The sequence below is a fragment of the Ischnura elegans genome, chromosome 1, assembly GCF_921293095.1.
Source record: "Ischnura elegans chromosome 1, ioIscEleg1.1, whole genome shotgun sequence".
Taxonomy (NCBI): Eukaryota; Metazoa; Arthropoda; class Insecta; order Odonata; family Coenagrionidae; genus Ischnura; species Ischnura elegans.
Genome location: NC_060246.1, coordinates 110,960,323 through 110,983,223, shown reverse-complemented (window position 1 = coordinate 110,983,223; position 22,901 = coordinate 110,960,323). Strand labels below are relative to the sequence as shown.

At 39.6% G+C, this 22,901-nt stretch overlaps 1 protein-coding gene across 2 annotated transcripts; it reads left to right on the top strand.

Annotated features, from left to right (window-relative positions):
• The first annotated feature begins 86 nt into the window (after window positions 1-86).
• LOC124167980 lies at window positions 87-6,784 on the top strand. 2 transcript variants are annotated; one of them, XM_046546064.1, is made up of 7 exons: window positions 87-182; window positions 293-557; window positions 746-1,731; window positions 3,250-3,514; window positions 3,657-3,868; window positions 4,524-4,745; window positions 5,099-6,784. In XM_046546064.1, the coding sequence occupies exons 2-7, from the start codon at window positions 536-538 to the stop codon at window positions 5,603-5,605; spliced, it is 2,214 nt and encodes a 737-aa protein (XP_046402020.1). In that variant the 5' UTR covers window positions 87-182; window positions 293-535; the 3' UTR covers window positions 5,606-6,784. The 2 variants fall into 2 exon arrangements, with proteins under 2 accessions (XP_046402020.1, XP_046402028.1); XM_046546072.1 differs by having other exon boundaries at window positions 116-132.
• Window positions 6,785-22,901: the final 16,117 nt, after the last annotated feature.

Genomic DNA, 22,901 nt, shown 5'->3' with positions numbered 1-22,901 from the left:
GTTACGCAATGAGCGACTTTGCTTTTTCAGGAGGAAAGTTTTGAAAAGTCTCGCTAGGAACGCTAGCACAGAGGACAGAGAAAAAAGGAGTTAATTTGGGGGAAGGGGACAATTATTTGTTTGGATTTGGCCGTATGTTGTGAAGTATTTGGCATTTTGGGGCATATCGCTTGTATTATTTTGTAAGTTGTGTCGCTCAGGGTAGTATTTATGTAGTGCATGACGCGTATTAGAGTTTTCATTTGGGTTATGTCTTTCGCGGAGTTAGTATTTTGGATTCATATTTTAATAGGTACTTCGTCGTAGCCGAAACTACTTTGGCCATGTTTATTCGAACTTAAGGTCATCGACAAGAAACCTTGGTCATTAATATAGACCAGAAGATTACTTCCAAGACCTTAAATCGTGATTGTTGTTGGTGATTCGTTAAATGATATGGAAGAATGATGTATCGGCGTTGTAGTGAGTGTTGAGTGCCTGCTATTTACTTAGAGCTACGTATTCATCGTGTAGCGAAGTCATAAGGCACGCAGCCATGTGGAAATGTTTTAACAGAGGTGAGTTTTCTCTTCATTTCTATTTTCTGTATCTATTAAGTTTTCATTCTATCTTTTAAAGTTTTATTTAGATGTAGTCGATGTAAATTAAGGGGATGCCTCATTGTTACATTTTTCAGGTAGCTGTTTATAATGTATAGGAGGTATACTTAATTACAAGAACTCTCATTTACTATGATTTTTTTCAGGTGTGTGGGAAACCATCGATCGCAGTGTCAATGTATTCAAAAGCGACACATCTAATGGGACATGCCTAATTTCATCTCTAGCTAAAGATGTAGACGGATTTAATGAAGATTGTAAGAGGAAGAATAATTATAAGAAAGGTTGTTTAGATAAGGAAGGAACTAGTCGTGATACTGCGGAGCGTAACTTACATTGTGTGCCCCATGCACATAAGCAGAAGTTACATTGGGCTTTAAAATTCCGAGGTCATAATCGACCATCAAAAACTCGGTCACAGGACCAGTGCCAGTTGAAACCTCTTAAGGGATCTAAGGGCTATGGTGTGCTTGAGGAACCATTTATCCGTGGAGGAGTTGAGAAAAGGCTTACTGGCAGTCCCCTTAGTAATGACTTGGCTTACTCCTGTGTTGATCGTACCATCAATGGTGAATGTAAAGGTTTATGCTCATGTAAAGGAAAACCTTCCCCCGATTTAGATTATATTTGCGAAAAAAATAGTGCTGAGGATGGGCGTTTTATATACCGTGACGATTTCAATAAATCAGGTTATTTCGGGAAACGGGATTCGACGTCTTTGCGTGAGAATGTAGTTTTTGTGGAGGAACAGAAGGGTTCAGAGTCATCATCAGGACTAGATCTTAAAGGCACCATTCTTTCATGGGTCAACAAAAACGCTTCATTTTCCGATGGTGAACGAGTAACCAGGGGAAAGGGTATATCTTCTGCAGAGAATTCGCCTCAAGAGTTGACTCGTACAGGTTCTAAGTCAAATTGTGTGCTAAAGCTTCCTTTTCTGTGTTATGATCTCGGAAAATTTAAGGGCCTAAGTAATATATCAGTAGGTTGGTTGCAAAATTCGAAGAGTGGTTTCAAGAGAGGTGATGGTGGAAAATCTGAGGGAGATCAAAATGGTGAGAGTGAAGAATCGAAAGAGGATTCTTGGAGGGATTGTCAGATGCATCAGTCATTCTTGGAGGCCGTTGGATGGGTAAGCAACCCTCAATATTTCACCATAATATAAATCGCTTGACCAGTGGTGAATCCAGGAGCGGGGTAATTAACAGTTGGGGTAAGCTATGGACAAATATGTTTTTACTTTTGGGGAGGAGGGGTCCATGGGCCCAAATGTTTTCCCCCTCACCCTGGATCCACCACTGCTGCATAAGTATGTACAGAATTGGAATAAAAATACAATAAATGATTCCCACGATTCTTGTTTATTCTTATTCTGTACAGCAGATGGATCAGTTCTGTTTATGATGGGTGAACTAGCTTTGAGGTATGACGCTAGTATTTGCTCATTGCTTAGTTCATGCTGGGCTTTGTTAATCCTTTTGAAGTGTTTTATGCATATCTTGAGGTGTGCATATTAGTAGGTATACCTGGAAAGCATGTCATAGTATGTTTCAATTAATGGTAATAAATTATACTGCCCTTAAGTTTCTTTTCCATTATGCTTTACATTGGGAAATTAATATAATCTTGCTATTACCTTTCTCATGAGCATAATCCCATTCATGGATTAGAAATTTCTCTTTTTTTCTCTTGCATACAATTTCTCTTTAAACACAATTTTCATCCCTTTTCATTCATCATACACAAAGTTTACTCAAATGAGTAAAGAATCCTTGTCAAGGGAATGTGTTGCTACTTAATCCTTTTAAAACTAGGCAACACAGTTTGTATTAAGTTCCTGCTGTAAGTACGGATATAATTTTTTTATCATTAACAATGGTGCATTTAGTATAAAAAAATAATTTTCTTCCCAGTATTTTTCTAGCATTAACATTTTTGCCTTAAATTTTCACTTTTTATTCCAAAATACCTGTATAGTGAGCGTTCACCTCACCACCTCCCCTTTCCTACCATTTCTACCCTCATATCCTACCTCACCTCTCCCTAATTGGACTTGTGAATAGCTGTTGTATTCGACTCTACAAATTTGATACATTTTGCTCATGAGATTTTCTCGCCTATGCTCATGACTTTATATTGATAAGAAAATGTGAATTGAAGATATAAATTTAAAATTACGGTGCAAACTCTTGAAAACCATGGAAAAATCTTGAAAAAGAACTGAATTATTATTAACATTGATGAGCATGATAACATTGATGAATGATTATTAACATAGATGCTCTCTTCTCTTAAATCCATTCTCTAAGCTTTTTTAATTTCTTCTTCTCAAATTCTACTTTTTTAATCCTTAATTATATGTTATGTTCCCTAAATGATCAATGAGTAAATAATCATCAAATTTCTCGCTTTTGTAAATATTTTTTTGAGGCTTTCGGATTATTTTTGGGTTTCATTCTTAATCAAGTAACCTGAAACCTTTCTCTAGCATTTAAAGCTAGTTATGTATTTTAATGGAAAAGGTACTCTAAAAATTATTAGGCCTAAAAAGCTCTTAACTGCATCCATCTGTTGAGAAAATAGTGTAATCTGTACTAAAATTGTTAAACCAAGTTTCATCAGAATAACCTGTTTGTATTTCATATTTCAGTCCTCAGCAGTGTTATTTGGGTGGTTTTTGGGGCAATATCGCTTTCGTCATATACATGGAGAATTACTTAGAGATGGCACTTCAGAACACAAGAGGAAATGCTGTATAATGACATCATTGTCAAATTTTCTGTTTGCGTGGAGAGGTGATTCTGCATTGCCTCTAAAGGTACTGCCGAGCCAAAGAAATGATTGCCCGCAGGAGGATATGAAGGACAAACATAGAAAAGTGCACGTTGAAGGAATTAATTCAGTATTCGATCCATGTAAGTCACATGCTACCTATTCTCTTTTTTCTGTAATGTATGCTGGATATGTTAACTTTACATTATTAATGTTACTATGTCTCATCTTATTTTTTTAACATGGATATTGTACTTGAAAATGACAGAGTTTTATTATTTTTAGATGATGCATGCTCTCCAAATCCACTTAATGTGGGGAATAGTGAGGACAGTGGTATTTCTGAGAGTCCTACTTCAAAAAGTCATTTTAAGCTGCTTCAAAATGAAGTTGGTTTTTCTCATGATGTCAATAACTCTCAGAAAATGGCGATTCCCATGCCTTGGCCAGAAACTTCTGATGAGAGGTTGACATATGGGCCCATAACCCTTGAAGAAGTAAGTGAAATTGAGTCTTGTGGTGCGTCACGGCATTACAATCATATCTATGTTAGAGTGCTTTGAGTTTGAGGAAACATTTATTTCTTTCATTATTTTGGCAAGGATATATTATGGGGAGACTATGATTATTTTTTGCAATAATTTAAAAAAATTCAGCATATCCTGGAAACCGTATAGCATTAAGTAAATACTTCATTGATTAATGATTTGCTTGCGGTTGTATTAATGATTGAGAATTCATTTATCCATGAATGGAGTGGAAAGGGTGAAGCAGAGTAGTGGAGATGAAGTAGCTGGCTGAAATTTGTCAAATATATATGCTGATAGCCATTTTACATTGAATGGATTCAAAGTAACACTGATAAGCTCATGACAGCCATTCATGTGATTTTGCAAATAAATTTATAATGCTTGGTATCAATGGCTTATGGGAGCAGCTGCGTATTACACTTTGTCACGCGAGCTTTTGTGGCCATTGCAGGTTGCATCATCAGTGATGAAATGCTTGATGATGCGACCTGCAATTGCTACGAAAGCTCGCATGATAAAGCACAATAGGCAGCTGCTCCCGAAAGCTGTTGACACCAATAATTCTTGCAGAGAAAGCCTACGTTTCAATTTTATAATCCATTATCAACCATAATTTCCTTAGGCTTTCAAAGAAGCTGGGAAAGGACTTGATGAAGCTCAGTCACAAGTTCTTCTAGCACTGGCATTACAAAAACTAGACGAAGGATGCGGCTCCACTCAAAGTGATCCTCTACCTGCAGATCTGTTTTATAAATCTGCATCCCTCGGCAATGCAGTGGCGGCTTTCAATCTGGGAATCTGCTATGAGAAGGGTGTCGGGGGAGTAGTGAAAAACTTATCCCAGGTATATTAATTATTTCAATTTTTAAAAATTATTTAATTAGCGATTCACTCATTTGTGAGGCAATGTTTTAATTTAAATATTTTATGGAATAGAATCTTTTTTTTTCAATATATGTATACATTAATGATATCTCTGTAGGAGGAAGTGCTACAACTTATGATTATACTTGCTCTTTTACTAGTTGAATCATTAAAGACGTTGATATGTCTGGCAGGGGGTCTATTGGTTCTTATTTGAAATTAAATTTGTAACTCTGTTTAAGATGTCATTCTAAATTGCTCATTCTTAAAATAACTCAATATTAAACTTTGAATGTAAAATATTTCATTCTGAGTGTCTTACTTTTCTTCCAGGCTCTTTATTGGTATAAGCAAGCATCAGATAAGGGGCATGCTGCTGCTACTTATAATTTGGCTGTATTCCATGGAAATGGTTTTGGTGGGCTGCAGCCTGATACTAAATTAGCCAGTCAACTTCTGTTAAAGGCTTCCTCTTTAGGTCTAGAGGAAGCCTCTAATGCTCTTAAGCTCATTTCATCTCTTGGTGTGTCTGAAGAATGCAGTGGAGATGGAGATTGTTCCTCTCTAGTCAACCAAGGTTCTTTCAACCTGAGCACAGAGGAGAGTGATCATCTAGTAAAAAGTCATCCTTTGAAGGCACCTTCTTCTATAATTGTGAAGAAGAGACAAGATCATAGGGATGCTTATAGTGTAGACAATAGTGTGCCCAGCTATGATCTAATTACTGGGGCTTTTTCTCATTTTCTCAGTGGCTCATCATTGGAAGAAATGGTTTTTGACCAACACCCCATAAAATCTGATAATGCATGTAATACATCAATCCAGCTCCTTGTCCAATAATTGATTTTTTGAGTATTTTGGTTTAGTTTTGGTCTTTAGATATATATTTTCTTTCATTTTACATATTGTTTAATGTAAGTCCAAAATGATTGCGTTTTCGTTTTTGCAGTTATGAATATTTATTTGGCCTGGAAATATTTTGGAAACAATTTTGCCTCAGTTGGGTTTAAACTGTGCCATGTGGGTGTATTTTCCAACAAAATATGTGGTTGGTGTACCTCATGTTATGATGAATTTAAATTGATTTTTGGACTAAAAGTTGCAAGTAGCCAATTTTTATCGTGTGATTTTTATAGGCTGTGATACAAGTTTTTCAAGAGAATCATTTATACTTAGGTTTTAAGTAGATTGATAGCCATCAGAATGTGCTAAATGTAAATAGATCATTTCATCTGTTGTAAATACTTCATATATATTTTTTTGGCCTCTCCCTTTTAATAAGAGGTGTACATTACTTACTGCGGTAATTCTCTGTAGAATTATGGCTCAATCCATATTCCATTGTATATAGCCAGGCTGGTCCTGTCATTTGCATAATTGTCATCAGTAAAACAATGCTACTTTTGCTAAGAATTTAAGAAGTATCCCTGTCAAAACTTTGTAGTAAGTTCAAATTGCATGTACTTAATAAACTACTCTTGGCTAAACCGAATATATTTGAGTCAAAATGCTCTGGAAAAACTAATAATTCCATTCCTATCAAGTTAAATCTTTGATACTGAGTTTATTGGTTAATGCTGCTCCTGAAGTATTATGAATGCATACCTCAATTGCAAATGAAAAATGTTATCTCAGATTTAAAGTATTAGATGTTTGAACTGGTTGGTCTCTTGGAAGTATTATTTACCCTGCTACAAAATGTAAGTTTGTATGCTTTGGGATGGTTTCAAGAGCATTCAACGCAGCAAGAACGCATTCAGCAAGAAAAGTAAAACTATCTGAAAATATCAATTTGTTTCAGAGAATAGCTTCTTTTGCAACTAGTTCTTCAGTGTGAGAAATTTTAAATGATAAGTTCTTTCACTTGTCTGTTTTATATTCAATATAATTCAAGAGAGATACCTTCCAAACTTAGCTTTATGTATACTTTGCATGATAATTGTATGCCTGTACATAATTTCTTTTTCGTTGTAAAACATATTTTTGTTGCATACAAATGAATAAATGTTTTTTATATAATGTTTTTTTTTCAATCTCTATAAAAATTATGTATATTGGAATTAATTCCAAGGTGATTTAGTGAGAGACAAAAAAATTGATTGAAGCTCATCCTGTACATCTACTACAAAAGCACTCAAAGTGCACTTTACATTCAGTTGAGCTTGCAGGCCATGGTTGGGTCAATTAAAGTTTCCTCTAATTTATTTTAACCATTTCGTGCCGGATGTTGGGTGGATTCGATGTTCATTTTTATACGTGGAAGACCTGACATCAGGTGTAGCTATCGTGGATTTTTCAATGTGAATGATCGAATGTCGGCTCTAGCCTATAGACTTATTATGTACTTTGTATTTACTAACTTTGTTGTTATTAGCACCAGTAACCCATTTAAAATTTCACAATGCTTAAAAAATGTTAGTAATTCTTTTAGAAGATTAGATTATTGAAAATCAAATACTCAAGCAAAATAAATCATACTACAAAATAAAAATTTGGTTGAAAAAAAAAAAGTAACGCAATAAGTTGACCATGGATTCATAGATAGAGGGTGTATTCCAGTGGCCAGCAACATAAAAAGTCAACAGCTCAAATTTTTCATCCAGCGGTGGGAACCAGATATCCTACTTATGCAGGAAACAAACGCGGACCACCTCCAACCCTGCCTCCGCAGCCTCGGCTATTCTTTCAGCCTCAACCCCACCCACAGAGTAGCCGCGGGAACTGGCATCGCAATAAAAAAGAACCTCGCCCCCAACATAACGAAGGAAAACACCCTCTATCCGGGGCATGCTACAGAACATCGTTTCGAATTTAGCTCAGGCTCCACCTTACGCGTTATTAACAGCTACCTACCTAACGACAAGGACATAGCTGGTGAAGTGATACGGAAGATGGACGACGCACTCGAGCAAGGGAGGGCGGAAGACTATCATCCGGATCTCACCATACTAGCTGGCGACTATAATTGCACGCTGTCGCCTCGTCACGACCGCTCATCGAGGATAGAGAGGGAGCCTACAAAGGCGAGGCGTCTCGCTGCACTCATTAGGAAGCACTCTCTATCAGACGTATGGAGGGAAAGGCACGGAAGGAGGGAAGGGTATACGTACCACTCTGCGGCCGACCCCAATATTGCATCCCGCCTGGACAGGATATACACTGACAACATACAGAAAATATCCTCCATCGAAAGGCGAGCCTCGTTCTCGGACCACATGGCTCTATCCATAGACTTCACCATCCAGGATGTAATAAAACCACCTCCCCCGTACTGGAAATTCTACAACTACCTACTTGATAACGAAGAATTTGTCGAATTCATGTCGACAATTATCGAGGAAGTGACGTCTACCCACGAGAGCGGGGACCCCGTCGTCGCGTGGGAAACTTTAAAATCTGAGATTAGAGCCGCCACCAGGATTTATGTACGCCTTAGTAAAGACAGAAACATATCCCACATGAGATCGCTCGAGGCGACGGAGGCGACGACTCGAGGAGAGGAGGCGATGAAGGCGAGGGAGGAAATAAGGCGCACGTACAAGGAGGTGGGCGAGAGAGCGACGGCGATCGAGGGATGGGAAGAGATAGCGTCTTCGGAGAATCCGTTGGGGACTGCTCTCTCAAGATCGGTGACACGGATGCATCGACCCCCCCTGACGTCATTGGAAACAGACGACGGCACTATCCTCTCCGAACAGCAGCATCTTGTGAAGTACGTAAAAGACTATTATGAAAAAGTCTTTCAAGCCCCCGTACATACAGACTCAGCGCTGCAGGAGGACGATTTTATTATTCTTTCGCGGGGGCAGCCGGAATTGACGGCGGAGAGTAAAGCGCGGATGGAGGCGCCCCTGACCCCAGAGGATCTCCGCACTGCACTCTACAGCTTGAACCGAAAGAAAGCACCAGGAATCGATGGCCTAACGTCCGAATTCTATAAGACCTTTTGGACTCTCCTCGCGATGCCCTTCGCGTCAATGGTCGACGCGAGCCTAGAGAGAGGCATGCTCCCTATCTCCAGCAGATGGGCCGTTCTGAATTTAATTCATAAAAAAGGAGACAGAACAAATTTGAAGAACTGGAGACCAATCTCGATCACCACCACCGATTACAAAATAATTGCGAAGGCCCTTTCCATGAGACTGTCGTCGGCAATGCGAGAGGTGGTATCCCCCGAGCAAGGGTGCGGCGTCACAGGCAGAACCATCTTAGATAACCTGTCCCTAAATCGTGACATTATCGCATATGCGAATGAAACTAATTCTCCACTGGCCATATTAAGTCTGGACCAAAAGGGCGCTTTCGACAAAGTTCGCCAGGATTTTTTATTCAATGTATTGAGACGCATGAATTTTGGGGAAATTTTCATAAAAACTTTAAGTACAATTTACGAGGACGCATCATGCCTCGTTAGGGTTGGCAATAGTCTGACTCCCCCAATCCCCTTTAAGCGAGGCATAAGACAAGGATGTCCGCTCTCCGGCCAGCTGTACGCACTGGCCCTAGAGCCACTACTCCACATCCTAAAAACTAAAATTACAGGTTTTCCACTCCCCACTCAAGAAGCACATATTACGCTATCAGCATACGCAGATGACGTAACTTTATTCATCTCGGATGACGACGCTGCAAGAAATGTGATAAAATCATTCGATTCGTACGCCGCCCTCTCGGGAGCAGAACTTAACGAGAGTAAAACTGAAGGGATGTACGTCGGGTCCTGGCGCGGGCGCACGGATAGGCTCGGACCCTTCGCGATCTCCACCGAAGGTGCCCGATTCCTCGGAGTGGTTTTTAAAAATGACACCATCAAAGAGAGAGAAGGACTAGAGGAAGACCTAGAAGAAAAAATTCAAAACGGATTGAGGAGGTGGGAAGCGGCTTCAGGGGCCCTTTCCGTGAGAGGAAGGACAATGGTCGTAAATCAGTTCGTGGCCCCGACCATCTGGTACCGCCTACAGACCCAATGCATTAGCCCTCAATGCATCCGGCGGGTGCAAGCCGCCCTCACGGATTTTGTGTGGGGTAGGGGCCGAAAACACTGGGTTGCCGGGGCCGTGCTGACGGCCCCGCTCGGGTGCGGAGGACTGGGGCTGACTGACGTGCAGGCAAAAATTACCGCTATGAGGATAAATTTCTTTCAACGGTACGTCACAGGTGAAGTTCAACCGTGGAAAATCTTCGTTTCCTACTTCCTCGAGACCAGGCCTAAGAGGAACGGTTTCTACTCCTCATTGAAAAGCGCCCTCGACACAATGGACGTGAGGTCCGGGGAAAACGGAGGACCTCTCCCCACATCTTGGCCCCCGACGGAGGAATCTCTCCCCTTCGGTTTCCGGAGCGAGCTGTCGAAGCGAACGTGAACGTTTCCCATACACAAAAGCGATATTTACCGAGAAATCGTTGCCAAAAAAAACAAAGAGAAGTGGCCCTACAAGGACGGCATATGGGGAGAGTCTACGTGCTGGAAAGCCTTCTGGACGGCGCCAGTCCTGGGGAGGGAGGGGGAGGTGTCTTGGAGACTGGCACATGATCGCCTGGCAGACGCCGTTTTCCTGTCGCGTTCGGGATTGCGAGAAAACTCAGTGTGCAGAGCATGCCCTGGAAGCCAGGCCACGGCCTGGCACATCCTCTACGACTGCAGACAGGCCGGAGAGGTATGGCGGACAGCAAAGGAGTGGATAAAAGGAGTCACGGGCCGCAGGGTGAGGAGCGCACTGGAATTACACAGGGGGAGACCTCCTGAAAGGGGCGGCTATACTAAGCGAGATTTACTGGCAAACTTCATTATAGCCGAAACAAAGGCAAGCATATATCATTGTTTTACAGCAACAGAAAAAGGTGAAAGGTCGGCTCAAAAAACATACGCCGAGTACTAAAAAAAAAGAATCGAAAGAAGAATCAGGAGGGAGTATATATATCATAAATGCAAGGGCGACACAAAATCTTTTATTGACTTGTGGTGTCAGAGCGGTGTTTTTTCTGAAGTGGAAGAAACGGAGTCAGGGGACACAATTTTAAAAGTGAAGATGGCGCCATAGAGAAGAAAGAATGAAGTAACAAGGGCGGAACCACACGGAGGCATTAACCACTCGGAAGGGGAGGCCACATGCGCGGAGGGATGGGGTCCAAGGTTGCGGTAACCAGCCCCTTCGGCGGACCTCCCCTGTGCGCGGCCCTCCCCTTCGGAGAGTGTAAAGGCGGTGAAGAGATGCAAAAAGAATAATGACTGAAAATGATGATTTTATTGAGAAATAAACCAAGGTGACGACGAAAAACTTATAAAACCTTTAAAAAAAACCGCCCATAGAATAATAATAATAATAAACAACATTTTCAACGACAACATTTTCAACGACAACATTTTCAACGACAACATTTTTAACGACAACATTTTCAGCGACAACATTTTCAACGAAAACATTTTCAACGACAACATTTTCAACGACAACATTTTCAACGACAACATTTTCAACGACAGCATTTTCAACGACAACATTTTCAACGACTACATTTTCAACGACAACATTTTCAACGACAACATTTTCAACGACAACATTTTCAACGACAACATTTTCAACGACAACATTTTCAACGACTACATTTTCAACGACAACATTTTCAACGACAACATTTTCAACGACAACATTTTCAACGACAACATTTTCAACGACAACATTTTCAACGACAACATTTTCAACAACAACATTTTCAACGACAACATTTTCAACGACAACATTTTCAACGACAAAATTTTCAACGAAAACATTTTCAACGACAACATTTTCAACGACAACTTTTCAACGACTACATTTCAACGACTACATTTTCAACGACAACATTTTCAACGACAACATTTTCAACGACAACATTTTCAACGACAACATTTTCAACCACAACTTTTTCAATGACAACATTTTCAACGACAACATTTTCAACGACAACATTTTCAACGACAACATTTTTAACGACAACATTTTCAACGACAACATTTTCAACGAAAACATTTTCAACGACAACATTTTCAACGACAAAATTTTCAACGAAAACATTTTCAACGACAACATTTTCAACGACAACTTTTCAACGACTACATTTTCAACGACAACATTTTCAACGACAACATTTTCAACGACAACATTTTCAACGACAACATTTTCAACCACAACTTTTTCAATGACAACATTTTCAACGACAACATTTTCAACGACAAAATTTTCAACGACAACATTTTCAACGACAACATTTTCAACGACAACATTTTCAACGACAACATTTTCAACGACAACATTTTCATTGACAACATTTTCAACGACAACATTTTCAAAGACAACATTTTCATCGACAACATTTTCAACGACAACATTTTCAACAACAACATTTTCAACAATAACAACTACAACAACAACACCAACAACAACAACAACAAAACACCAACAACAACATTAACAACAACAAAAACAACAACAACAAAAACAATTACAACAACAACATTTTCAACAACAACATTTTCAACGACAACATTTTCAACGACAACATTTTCAACGACAACATTTTCAATGACAACATTTTCAACGACAACATTTTCAACGACAACATTTTCAACGACAACATTTTCAACGACAACATTTTAACCGACAACATTTTCAAGGAAAACATTTTCAACGACAACATTTTCAACGACAACATTTTCAACGACAACATTTTCAACGACAACATTTTCAACAACAACATTTTCAACGACAACATTTTCAACAACAACATTTTCAACGACAACATTTTCAGCGACAACATTTTCAACGACAACATTTTTAAAGTCAACATTTTTAACGACAACATTTTCAACGACAACATTTTCAACGACAACATTTTCAAGGACAACATTTTCAACGACAACATTTTCAACGACAACATTTTCAACGACAACATTTTCATCGACAACATTTTCATCGACAACATTTTCAACGACAACATTTTCAACGACAAAATTTTCAACGACAACATTTTCAACGACAACATTTTCGACGACAATATTTTCGACGACAACATTTTCAACGACAACATTTTCAACGACAACATTTTCACGGACATTTTCGACGACAAATTTTTCAACGAAAACATTTTCAACGACAACATTTTCAACGACAACATTTTCAACGACAACATTTTCAACGACAACATTTTCAACGACAACATTTTCAATGAAAACATTTTCAACGACAACATTTTCAACGACAACATTTTCAACGACAACATTTTCAACTACAACATTTTTAACGACAACATTTTCAACGGCAACATTTTCAACGACAACATTTTCAACGACAACATTTTCAACGACAACATTTTCAACGACAACATTTTCAACGAAATCAATTTCAACGACAACATTTTCAACGACAACATTTTCAACGACAACATTTTCAACGACAGCATTTTCAACGACAACATTTTCAACGACTACATTTTCAACAACAACATTTTCACACCAACAACAACAACAACAACAACAACAACAACAACAACAACAAAACACCAACAACAACATTAACAACAACAAAAACAATAACAACAACAACAACAACATTTTCAACGACATTTTCAACGACAACATTTTCAACGACAACATTTTCAATGACAACATTTTCAACGACAACATTTTCAACGACAACATTTTCAACGACAACATTTTCAACGACAACATTTTCAACGACAAAATTTTCAACGACAACATTTTCAACGACAACATTTTCAACGACAACATTTTCAACGACAACATTTTAACCGACAACATTTTCAACGAAAACATTTTCAACGACAACATTTTCAACGACAACATTTTCAACGACAACATTTTCAACGACAACATTTTCAACGACAACATTTTCAACGACTACATTTTCAACGACAACATTTTCAACGACAAAATTTTCAACGACAACATTTTCAACGACAACATTTTCAGCGACAACATTTTCAACGACAACATTTTCAACGACAACATTTTCAACGACAACATTTTCAACGACATTATTTTCAACGACAACATATTCAACGACAACATTTTCAACGACAACATTTTCAACGACAACATTTTCATAGACAACAACAACAACTTGAGACGCCGAGCAGAGCGGACGTGTTTCGACTGCGCTCCCGAGCTCATCACTTTCAAGTGTTTCTATCGGAGTATTTGCGAAGTTTTTTTTCTGTGAGTGCTTCGGAATAGCTGTTTTTCGTTGCGGGATACCTCACGCAACCCTAGTGTTCAATTTTTAATTGAATAAGTGCTTAATTTCACCGAAAAGTGACTCAAAAACACTCTCGTCAAATCTTGGATCCCGTTTCATTACCCATCCTCGCCGACACCTCGGAGTCGGTGAGAGAGGAAACGAGAAGACCAGCAAAGTGCTCTTTTTTTCACATCGAGACAACAATTGTATCGGATATACTGCAATTTTCAGCTCACCAGACATTATGTCGAAGATGATCAGCCCACCGCATTCACCAACGAGGATGTCTACGTCTTCCAGTCAACTCGGCGACACGACTAACGATAGGAGGGTAAGAAGTGCTCCGTCGTCACGTCAGAGACATGCTCAGGTTGCCACTACAGCCCCTCCGATTAATTACAGAAGTTCACGTAATCTGTCATTATCCCTGGAGTCACTAAATGACGAAATAAAATCGCCGACGACAGTATTACGCCGCGAAGGCGGTATTTTAACTACCACAGTAAGGCGCATTCCGACAACTATCGGTGTCCGCTCACTCCCTTTCTCTTCTATCACTGGCAAAGTTTCACCGACCGAAATTAATTACGGAATTCATAATTCATTTGTCCATGCAAGTGGTGGAGCCATAGATACTCAAAGTTCCGATGCCCGTGACGTAAACCGTCCCCCGGACACCGCTTTCCCCATTACTCAGGCGACGAGGGAGGGGGAAATCACCTCTTCAGCTGAGACGAGGCCACGCTCGCTCGCGGCGAGCGCAAGGGGAGGGGGATCGAGTGCGGTAAGCGGGGCGGACCCTATTCGATGCGAAGGCGAAGCCGCGAGCATTAGCGACGCACCCCAACGGGGCAGACCGTTAGTCAGCTACGCGCGGGTGACGGGAGGGAAAGAAAATCGACAAGCCCAAAGCAACGGCGATAACCCACCCCAACCTTTTAAATTCGTAACGAAAAAAATAATACCATTGAAATCGGGCCCCACAAGGAAGACGGGAATTATTTTCAACGGCCTCCCAGGCGTTCCCATAGCCCAATACATCTAGGCGATGGCCGAAGAGGTGGGCGGGAGACAGATAACGCACGCCACAAAACTTCCAGGGGATCGCGTTTGTTTCTATTTGACGAATGAAGACATTTTAAACGACTTCATGATGAATAAAGGTGGTCTCACCATAATGAATAATTTTTTAATTGCGAACCGCATGGTTCAGCAAGTGGAGCGGCTAGTCGTCTCAAACGTGCCCCCAGAATTCCCGATTCCCGATTTGTTGGAAATTATCTCCCAAATAGGAAGAGTCGTGAGCCCCGTCACCACCCTGGGCGTGGGAATAAAAAAAGATGATCTAAGCCACGTCGAGTCGTGGAGGAAGCAGGTCTTCATCGTACGTCGGGAAGGTGTGATTGTACCCGAGTCGCTGCTCTTGGATTTCGGCCCCGCCAAGCACCGAATTTTCTTCAACTTTAATGACCCTCGGTGCTTTAGATGCAACGAAGACGGACATTTTGCCTCCGCCTGCAAGGCCAATCTCGACCAGGCAAGGGAAAGCAGGGCGAATTTTAACCCTCGCATAAACAACGGCAAAAAACAACATAATAATGACGCGCCGGCCGCATCACTTAAGACCCCCACCCCCGGAGGTGCAGATCACCAAATCATAGCGCCGAAAAAAAATATTATCACCCCAATTCCTCTCCCTCCTCACCCCACCGAGGAAGCGGACGTTGCCAATCATGAAAAAAATGACGGCAGCGACACGCCCCCCGAGACCAAGACTTCTCACTCCACCCCGCTACCTTTACCCACGCAACACGCCGCAAAAAACCCCTCCTCGGACGAATTAGTTGCCACAGACCATAATCTTGATTCCCACGCCACCGAAGCAGCAACGGAAGATCATCAAACAAACAACCCGCACGCACCAACTAGCCTCTCTCAAGTGCAAGGCCAAACAAAAAGGAAACACGTCAGGGCGGAGGAAAGAACGTCTCCCCAAAGAAAACGATTAATCCCCACCCCATCCGATGAACGGGGATACAAAGAGATAGAAGATTACCTCAACAATCATCCAGAAGAAGGTCCCAAATCTTAGGGACGAAAACATGAGGGTAACTCCACCCCAAAAAAGAGCTCTGTACAGAGAGGTTTAAAATATTCTCATACTACTTGTAGCACGGAAAACGTTTTCCAATTGTAGACACCGACAGGGAATGGTTAAATGCATTCTCTCAACGTGGTTCCTCAGAAGATGAGTCTGAGGAATGGATACCCTTACAGAATTGAATGTACGAGGGTTTCCCCGGGGATTTATGCACCACTATGGTGTGAATGCGAAATGTCACATATGCATTATCTGAAGTTTCATGTGCGCCCACGCAAAATTTATGACTCCTACGATTGATAGGGAGTCTGTAGGACCGTTTCAAAATGGCATCTGTAAGTGGTGTATGTTGCAGGTAGGGTGCCATCATTGAATGTCTCACCGCAGAGAAATAAACCATTCAGAATATTTAAAAACGTTTGTGCAAAGTTGTGGAGTATCTGCTGTCAATAGGAGTAAAGTCAGTCGCTAGACTAGGAGGACGAAGGCATCGAAAGGCGGTTCAGTAGTAGGGGACCAGAACAAGCATTTGGTACCAACGGGGCAAACACATCCTTGTTTTGTGCTGGAGGAAGGCAATAGAATGGATCAGAGATTATGTGGAAAAATAAGGTGTGTAGTTGAAATATCACTCTTTCGTGTGTGTAATTTCTGAGCAAGCCTCATATTTGAGAATTTAAAAACTCAAGTCTTGACTGTCGCATGGTTACATATATTACTGAGGAGTGAGGTTATAGCCCTGGTTACATATTTCCCATGCTTGGAAGTATAATCGTTGTCCAAAAAATTTAGAAAGATTCATGCTATAAATCATAAAATTGATTTTTTTCAGGTGTTACATGGTGGAAATATTGGATATTAATGATTAAATAAGTTAACTTTTTAAGTTCCACTGATTTATTTCAGAATTTGTGCATATGATTATACCTCTGTGTGGTGAAACGTGTTATGTGAGGCCGAAATAAATCTATGGTCATTACAAAGTTTACATACTCATTCCTGCTATGACTCATTTTCCTAATTTTTAATGGTTTCCACAGTTATGCATCCAGTATGTTTTCTCCCTTTGAGTGGAAATCTATGGCAGTTCTGCACGATAAAAGTAAATAATGTGAATGGGTTCGTTCACTTTCTTTTGATTATTGTTGATTGCAATAGTTTGAAAAACCAAGAGACCTGTGGTTTTCACTCCGCTAACAACTTCTAGAGCTATTCACTGCAGATTATCGATGGGCTTACCCCTTTCACTGCCATGTTCATGGCATTACTGACTATTGCCGAGTGGCTCAATGCTTGTTCGCTACTTCTCGACCCTGCATATCCATCTCATGTGATTGGTTGCCATTAAATCTCTTAATGAGTAATTCTTTTTGTCAAGGATCGAGTGTCTCTGAATGGCTGAATGAAACAGAAATTTTATTACATCACTAACTCATGAAAAATGGATGGAAACTTTTGGAATTTTTAATTTTAAAGTTAAGAGAAAATGCATTACTAGGCTAAACTACTTTAACACTATGAGGACAGGAGTTTTGCAGTACACAAAACAAAAGGTATCTGTCATCCGATCTAAAACTATATTTAACATATTTAATTCAAGTTTTAAAGTATACCGGGACTAGCCATGGTGATAACTTTTACGGGAATCACCCGCAATTTGAATTTACTGTTACGGCAAGATAATATTTAATTCAAAACAGTCTTTTCTTGGTAAGCACTATTATTGTTGCTACGTTTGTACATATACTTATTCAAAAAGAAATTTCAGTATTTATCATTATATTTTGAGGATTATCACTGAATTATTTTTATTGGTCAAAATTATAAATGTTCAGTGGTGAAAAGGCTCAAATTCATAGTCATTACAACCACTAAATGTACTACTTGTACTTCCTTCTTAAATTAGATCTGCTTTAATATTTTATCGCTTACCAAATTTATTTTCAAAAATGTCAAAAAAAGATAAAATAATATTCTGCCTTGAAAAATGCATGGGATAATTGTATAAAGCTCAGGTTTTAATGATAAAATTGTTCAGAGGTTCATAAGCCAAACTTACTGTCTCTTAGCACTGGACTACGAACAAGTCTACATTGCATTGATGTATAAATGTTTCTTTACATTCAAGAGCTTATCCATATAAATTGTGATACAGAATATTGCCCCAAGTTTTTTCCAAGCTGCTTTTCAAATAAAATGCTGTCTTAAAATTCATCAAAACATGTAATGCCTCAGTAAGAGGAAGTATTGGCTATGGATACCTAGAAAATAATTCAGAAGTCTTCCTTTAGAGCATATTTTTTTATGCATGGTCTCATTTTTTGCATCATAGGAAAAGTTTTATTTTACCTTTACCCTTTCCTGCAATGAGAGTGCCAATTCTGGTGAAGCGGTCGAGCATTTTCATATGCAGAACACCAAACATCTTGCATAGCTGTCATGGATTTTTCAATGCAAACAACGGGAAGGTTGCTACCCTGATAAAAATAAACTCCTCCATTGTGGAGAGGTGTACCCAGTGGCGGATACAGAAAATACTCAAGGGGGGGGCGCAAAAGATATCTTGAGCTACCTATACTTTTATCGTGATAAGAAATTAATCAATCCACGTGCGAAGTTGAAGAAAGTTTTATTTAAACTCATTATACGCGTATTTAAGTCAATATATTACGATAAAAAAAAGTTAAAACTGTGTTTCTACAATGTTCGGCTATGTGAGCGGCCCCGCAAAGGGGGGGCGCGCGCCCCCTGCGCCCCCCATCTGTATCCGCCTCTGGGTGTACCCTCCAATGAGGGTAAGGGAAAGATAGGTGTACCCTTCCTATACCCTTCAGCAAGGGTAGACGAAGGGTATTTTAGAACATTGGTGGGTAGGCCCTCTCCTTCCTGGAGTGTAGGGGAAGGGTAGAGGAAGGATTGTGCCAGCCTCAATGAAGGGTAAAGGAAGGATAGGTGTACTCTTCCTATACCCTTCAGCAAGGGTACATGAAGGGTATTTTAGAACATTGGTGGGTAGGCCCTCTCCTTCCTGGAGTGTAGGGGAAGGGTAGAGGAAGGATTGTGCCAGCCTCAATGAAGGGTAAAGGAAGGATAGGTGTACTCTTCCTATACCCTTCAGCAAGGGTACACGAAGGGTATTTTAGAACATTGGTGGGTACGCCCTCTCCTTCCTGGAGTGTAGGGGAAGGGTTTGGCCAGCCTCAATGAAGAGTACAGGAAGGGTAGGACTAATATAAAAACTAAAAATCCATAAAATAACATAAAAATTTAAAAAATCGCTAAGCAACTAAATTAAACGAATGGTGATGAGTTGTAACAGTGATTTCTAAAATTATAAGACAGAAAAAAAATTAGCCTTCACATGGTCTTGAACCCAGAATCTACATATTGGAAGATGACGAACAAGTGCTTTAGCAACCTCAGCTATGGTACTTGTCAGGCAATGCTTCTCAATGAAACTTGTACTACAAAATCTTAAGATGACAGATGACATTCGCACCCGGGCCTATGTGGAAGAAAGCTGTGACTTTTTTTACCACACGTATTTCGTTTCAGAAAATAAGATCGGCATTCAAATATCGAACATCACTCTCGCGATGTCTCATTGCCAGCCACACAAATAGGTTACATCCTAAAAATGTTAATGAAAGAACTTCTAAATGTGCTTTTTTCACACAATTATAAAAACTACCTATTGTGTACAGTGGCGTAGCCAGGAATTTCGTTCGTAGGGGGAGTCCAAAACCAGGTGGGGAAATTTTTGAAAAACAGGATATGTACTAAGTAATGGGTTTTCAATTAATTCAAACACTTTTCATAATCGAAAAAACTTCAATGGCTAAAGAAATATTTTTTTAATTCATTATTTTTCAATATTTTTTCTTTTATAAAGGAAAATGATTGTGTTTTTATATTTCGGGGGGCGGAGGGTCCGAACCCCCCAGTACCCCACAGTTGGCTAAGCCACTGAATATGCATATTATTGCTTTCCTTAGGGAATTTTAAAGATTAGTTGTGTAGCCTGTCTATCTTTGCTTTGAAAGACTGCTTACATTCTTGTACAAAACTCAATACTCTTTAGCAGGTGAAAGTAGCTGAGGAGAAACTTTCAGGACATATTTTCCTCAGTTATAAATGCTACGTCCCAAGGAAGGGTAGACGAAGGAGTTTTAGTGAAGTGGTGGCGCAATACCTCGTCAACTATTATGAACGTGATACGGTTTCTCCTATCTTGATGATCATCCTGCAAAGTTTCGTTGCACGTTGAGCATCAATAATACGGACGTGCCCATACTCAAGTCATTGATTCACATACGTATTAATCAGACTACCCTTCCTTTACCCTTAATGGTGGGTAGAGGAAGGGTAGACGGATGGTAAGGGAAGGAGTTCCATGGAAGGGTAGACGAAGGATTTTTCTATCCTTCCCTTACCCTTAATGGTGGGTAGGGCGTGGGTTGTGCAAGGGTAACCACCCACCATGAAGGTTACTACCCTTTCTTTACTCACCATGGTGGAGTTTATTTTTATCAGGGTATAGCCGATGTGGGGAAAGGGAAGTGACCGCTGAGGTAGCAATTGTCAAATGCATTCGGGCCCGGCCTGAGACCCAGCTCAGCAAGACCTTAGGGCCACTCCTCAGCAATTAAGCCAAATCCTCTCACTCATTAATGATCATCCTTGCTGCAGGAATCATTTTTTACTGTCAATGGTTTTTGCAATGATACATTTTGTTGCATACTACAATTTTTTATGTTTTGAAATAAATTTTCGTTTTGCTCCATGCATAAGCAATATTTAAACGAAATTTTACTGTTACAAATAACGGACTCCTGAAATTATACCTCATATACTCCTAGTCTTAGTAGCTTGTGTTCACTAATGCTAGAATTCCATTTTAAGCCCCACAATAGAAACTTAAAAAATTAATGATGGTAATTCTTATAGAATAGTGATGTATTGAAAATCAAATGCAATTCATATTTGCTTTTAAAAAATAATGGTGACACAAAAAGTTGACCGTGGACTCGTTCTAAGATAGGGTGAAAGGGTCTTGTCCAGTGGCCAGGGTAAGGGCAGGGCACCCCGTTGAGTTGGGTCCCAAATCGGAGGGATGAGAATGCCAGGGTAACTCCACCCCAAAACAGAGCTCCACACAGAGAGGTTTAAAATATTCTTATGCTACTCGTGGCACAGAAAATGTTTTCCAACCGTAGGCACTGGCAGGAAAGGGTTAACGAAAACACTAAGGGAACTTTGGCTTAACGTCTGGTCTGACTGATGGAGTGTTGTACCCAAAATGCCCACATCAAGGCATTAAAGTAGGTTTCGGGCATTTTCTGAAAAATCTCTTCCATAGTTTGGGCCAATTGGGTAGGAAGTCAATACCCTGTTTATCACACCAGCCCAATTCCCTTTGGGTTCACTTATTTTCACATCAGTTCATTTTAAATCCACCTTGTAATAGCTCATTTTGGTTCACCTACCCTGTATATTAAATATTGTAATAATATTATAATATCAATGACAATAATATCATATTAAATATTGTAAATTACATACATACACAAAGAAGGCAAAAAGAGCAACTTTCACATATTCTTGAGGTGGGGAAGAGTGGTTGCCTACTGGGTAAAGTACTTGGCAGCCCAAAGGTCCTGGGTTCAAATATCAGGTGAGGCCATCAAAATCCTCCACCAACAAGGAGAGGGAGACGCTCTCCTACCCTGAATGTGTGAATCTTACATGCCTGTGGCTTAGTCCAGGGGGAGCTTCAACTTCATCTCTTTAAAACTGATTTGGGTTTGGGTTGACAGGTTGAATTACCAATTGAGAGTGAATGCGAGGTATCTTGTTTTTAATAGTTAGCAAATACTAATGAAAATTCTTGTTTTGCCCTTATACACACGTAATAAACCACAAAAACGTAAAAATAATAATAGATGGGTGAGTCATAATCCACCTCATACAAGTTGGATTCATGGTGAGCAAATGTGAAAACAGAACTCACAGATGTTATCAGCTGTTTTTTCCTGATTGGAGAAAAAGTAAGAGATATTAAACCACTGGCTCAAAAAAAAAAACTCAATCCAACCATATCATAATAGATGATAAAAACCAAGTGAGACTTTTCAGAAAATGCCAATGGCATTTAACTTTTTTAACATGGAAAGGTTACAACATGCATGTGCACATAATTGAATGAGAAATGACAGTAACATTTTGAAATTTTTTATGGATCAAGGCTTGCTTCAATGGGCTGCTCACAATCCTTTCACAGTAATACAAAGAGCTGGATAAGCATTACCTGAGTATTATCCTAATAGGTACATGTTCTACAATCAGGGTTGCTACAGCTCTGGATTTCCATGCTTATCTGGACAACTAAAATTTTACAAATTTTTAAATTCCTCAACAAGAGGAGCAATTAGAGGCATTCCAAAATGGTCATGGATAATTACTAGATTGCTATCACCAATTCCCTGGGAGGAAATCATATTCCAGATTGCATGGTTATTATGTCACAAATTGAAATTTAAAACTCACTCAGTGTAACATGCTTACCATAGAATAACTGATGTTGATGGAGAAAAAATGCCAAATATTTTTAAATTCTCAATGTTGCAATCACAATAATTTTCAAGCATAATAATAACAAACTTGTATCATTCACAAATAATCATTAAAATTGAGTGTGGTTATTATAATCTTCTAAAATTATTTCAATGTTTATATCAGTTTTAGACTTGTAGCAACCCTGTAACATCCTCTTGCTTCTTGTGTTATGAAACATGAGTGCTCA

Bases quoted from the DNA above. Each gene is read 5' to 3' on its own strand.
- LOC124167980 (XM_046546064.1), top strand. From the start codon at position 536: ATGTGGAAATGTTTTAACAGAG. The intron at 1,732-3,249 runs GTAAGCAACCCT...TTCATATTTCAG, and splicing joins TCTTGGAGGCCGTTGGATGG to TCCTCAGCAGTGTTATTTGG. The intron at 4,746-5,098 runs GTATATTAATTA...CTTTTCTTCCAG, and splicing joins TAGTGAAAAACTTATCCCAG to GCTCTTTATTGGTATAAGCA.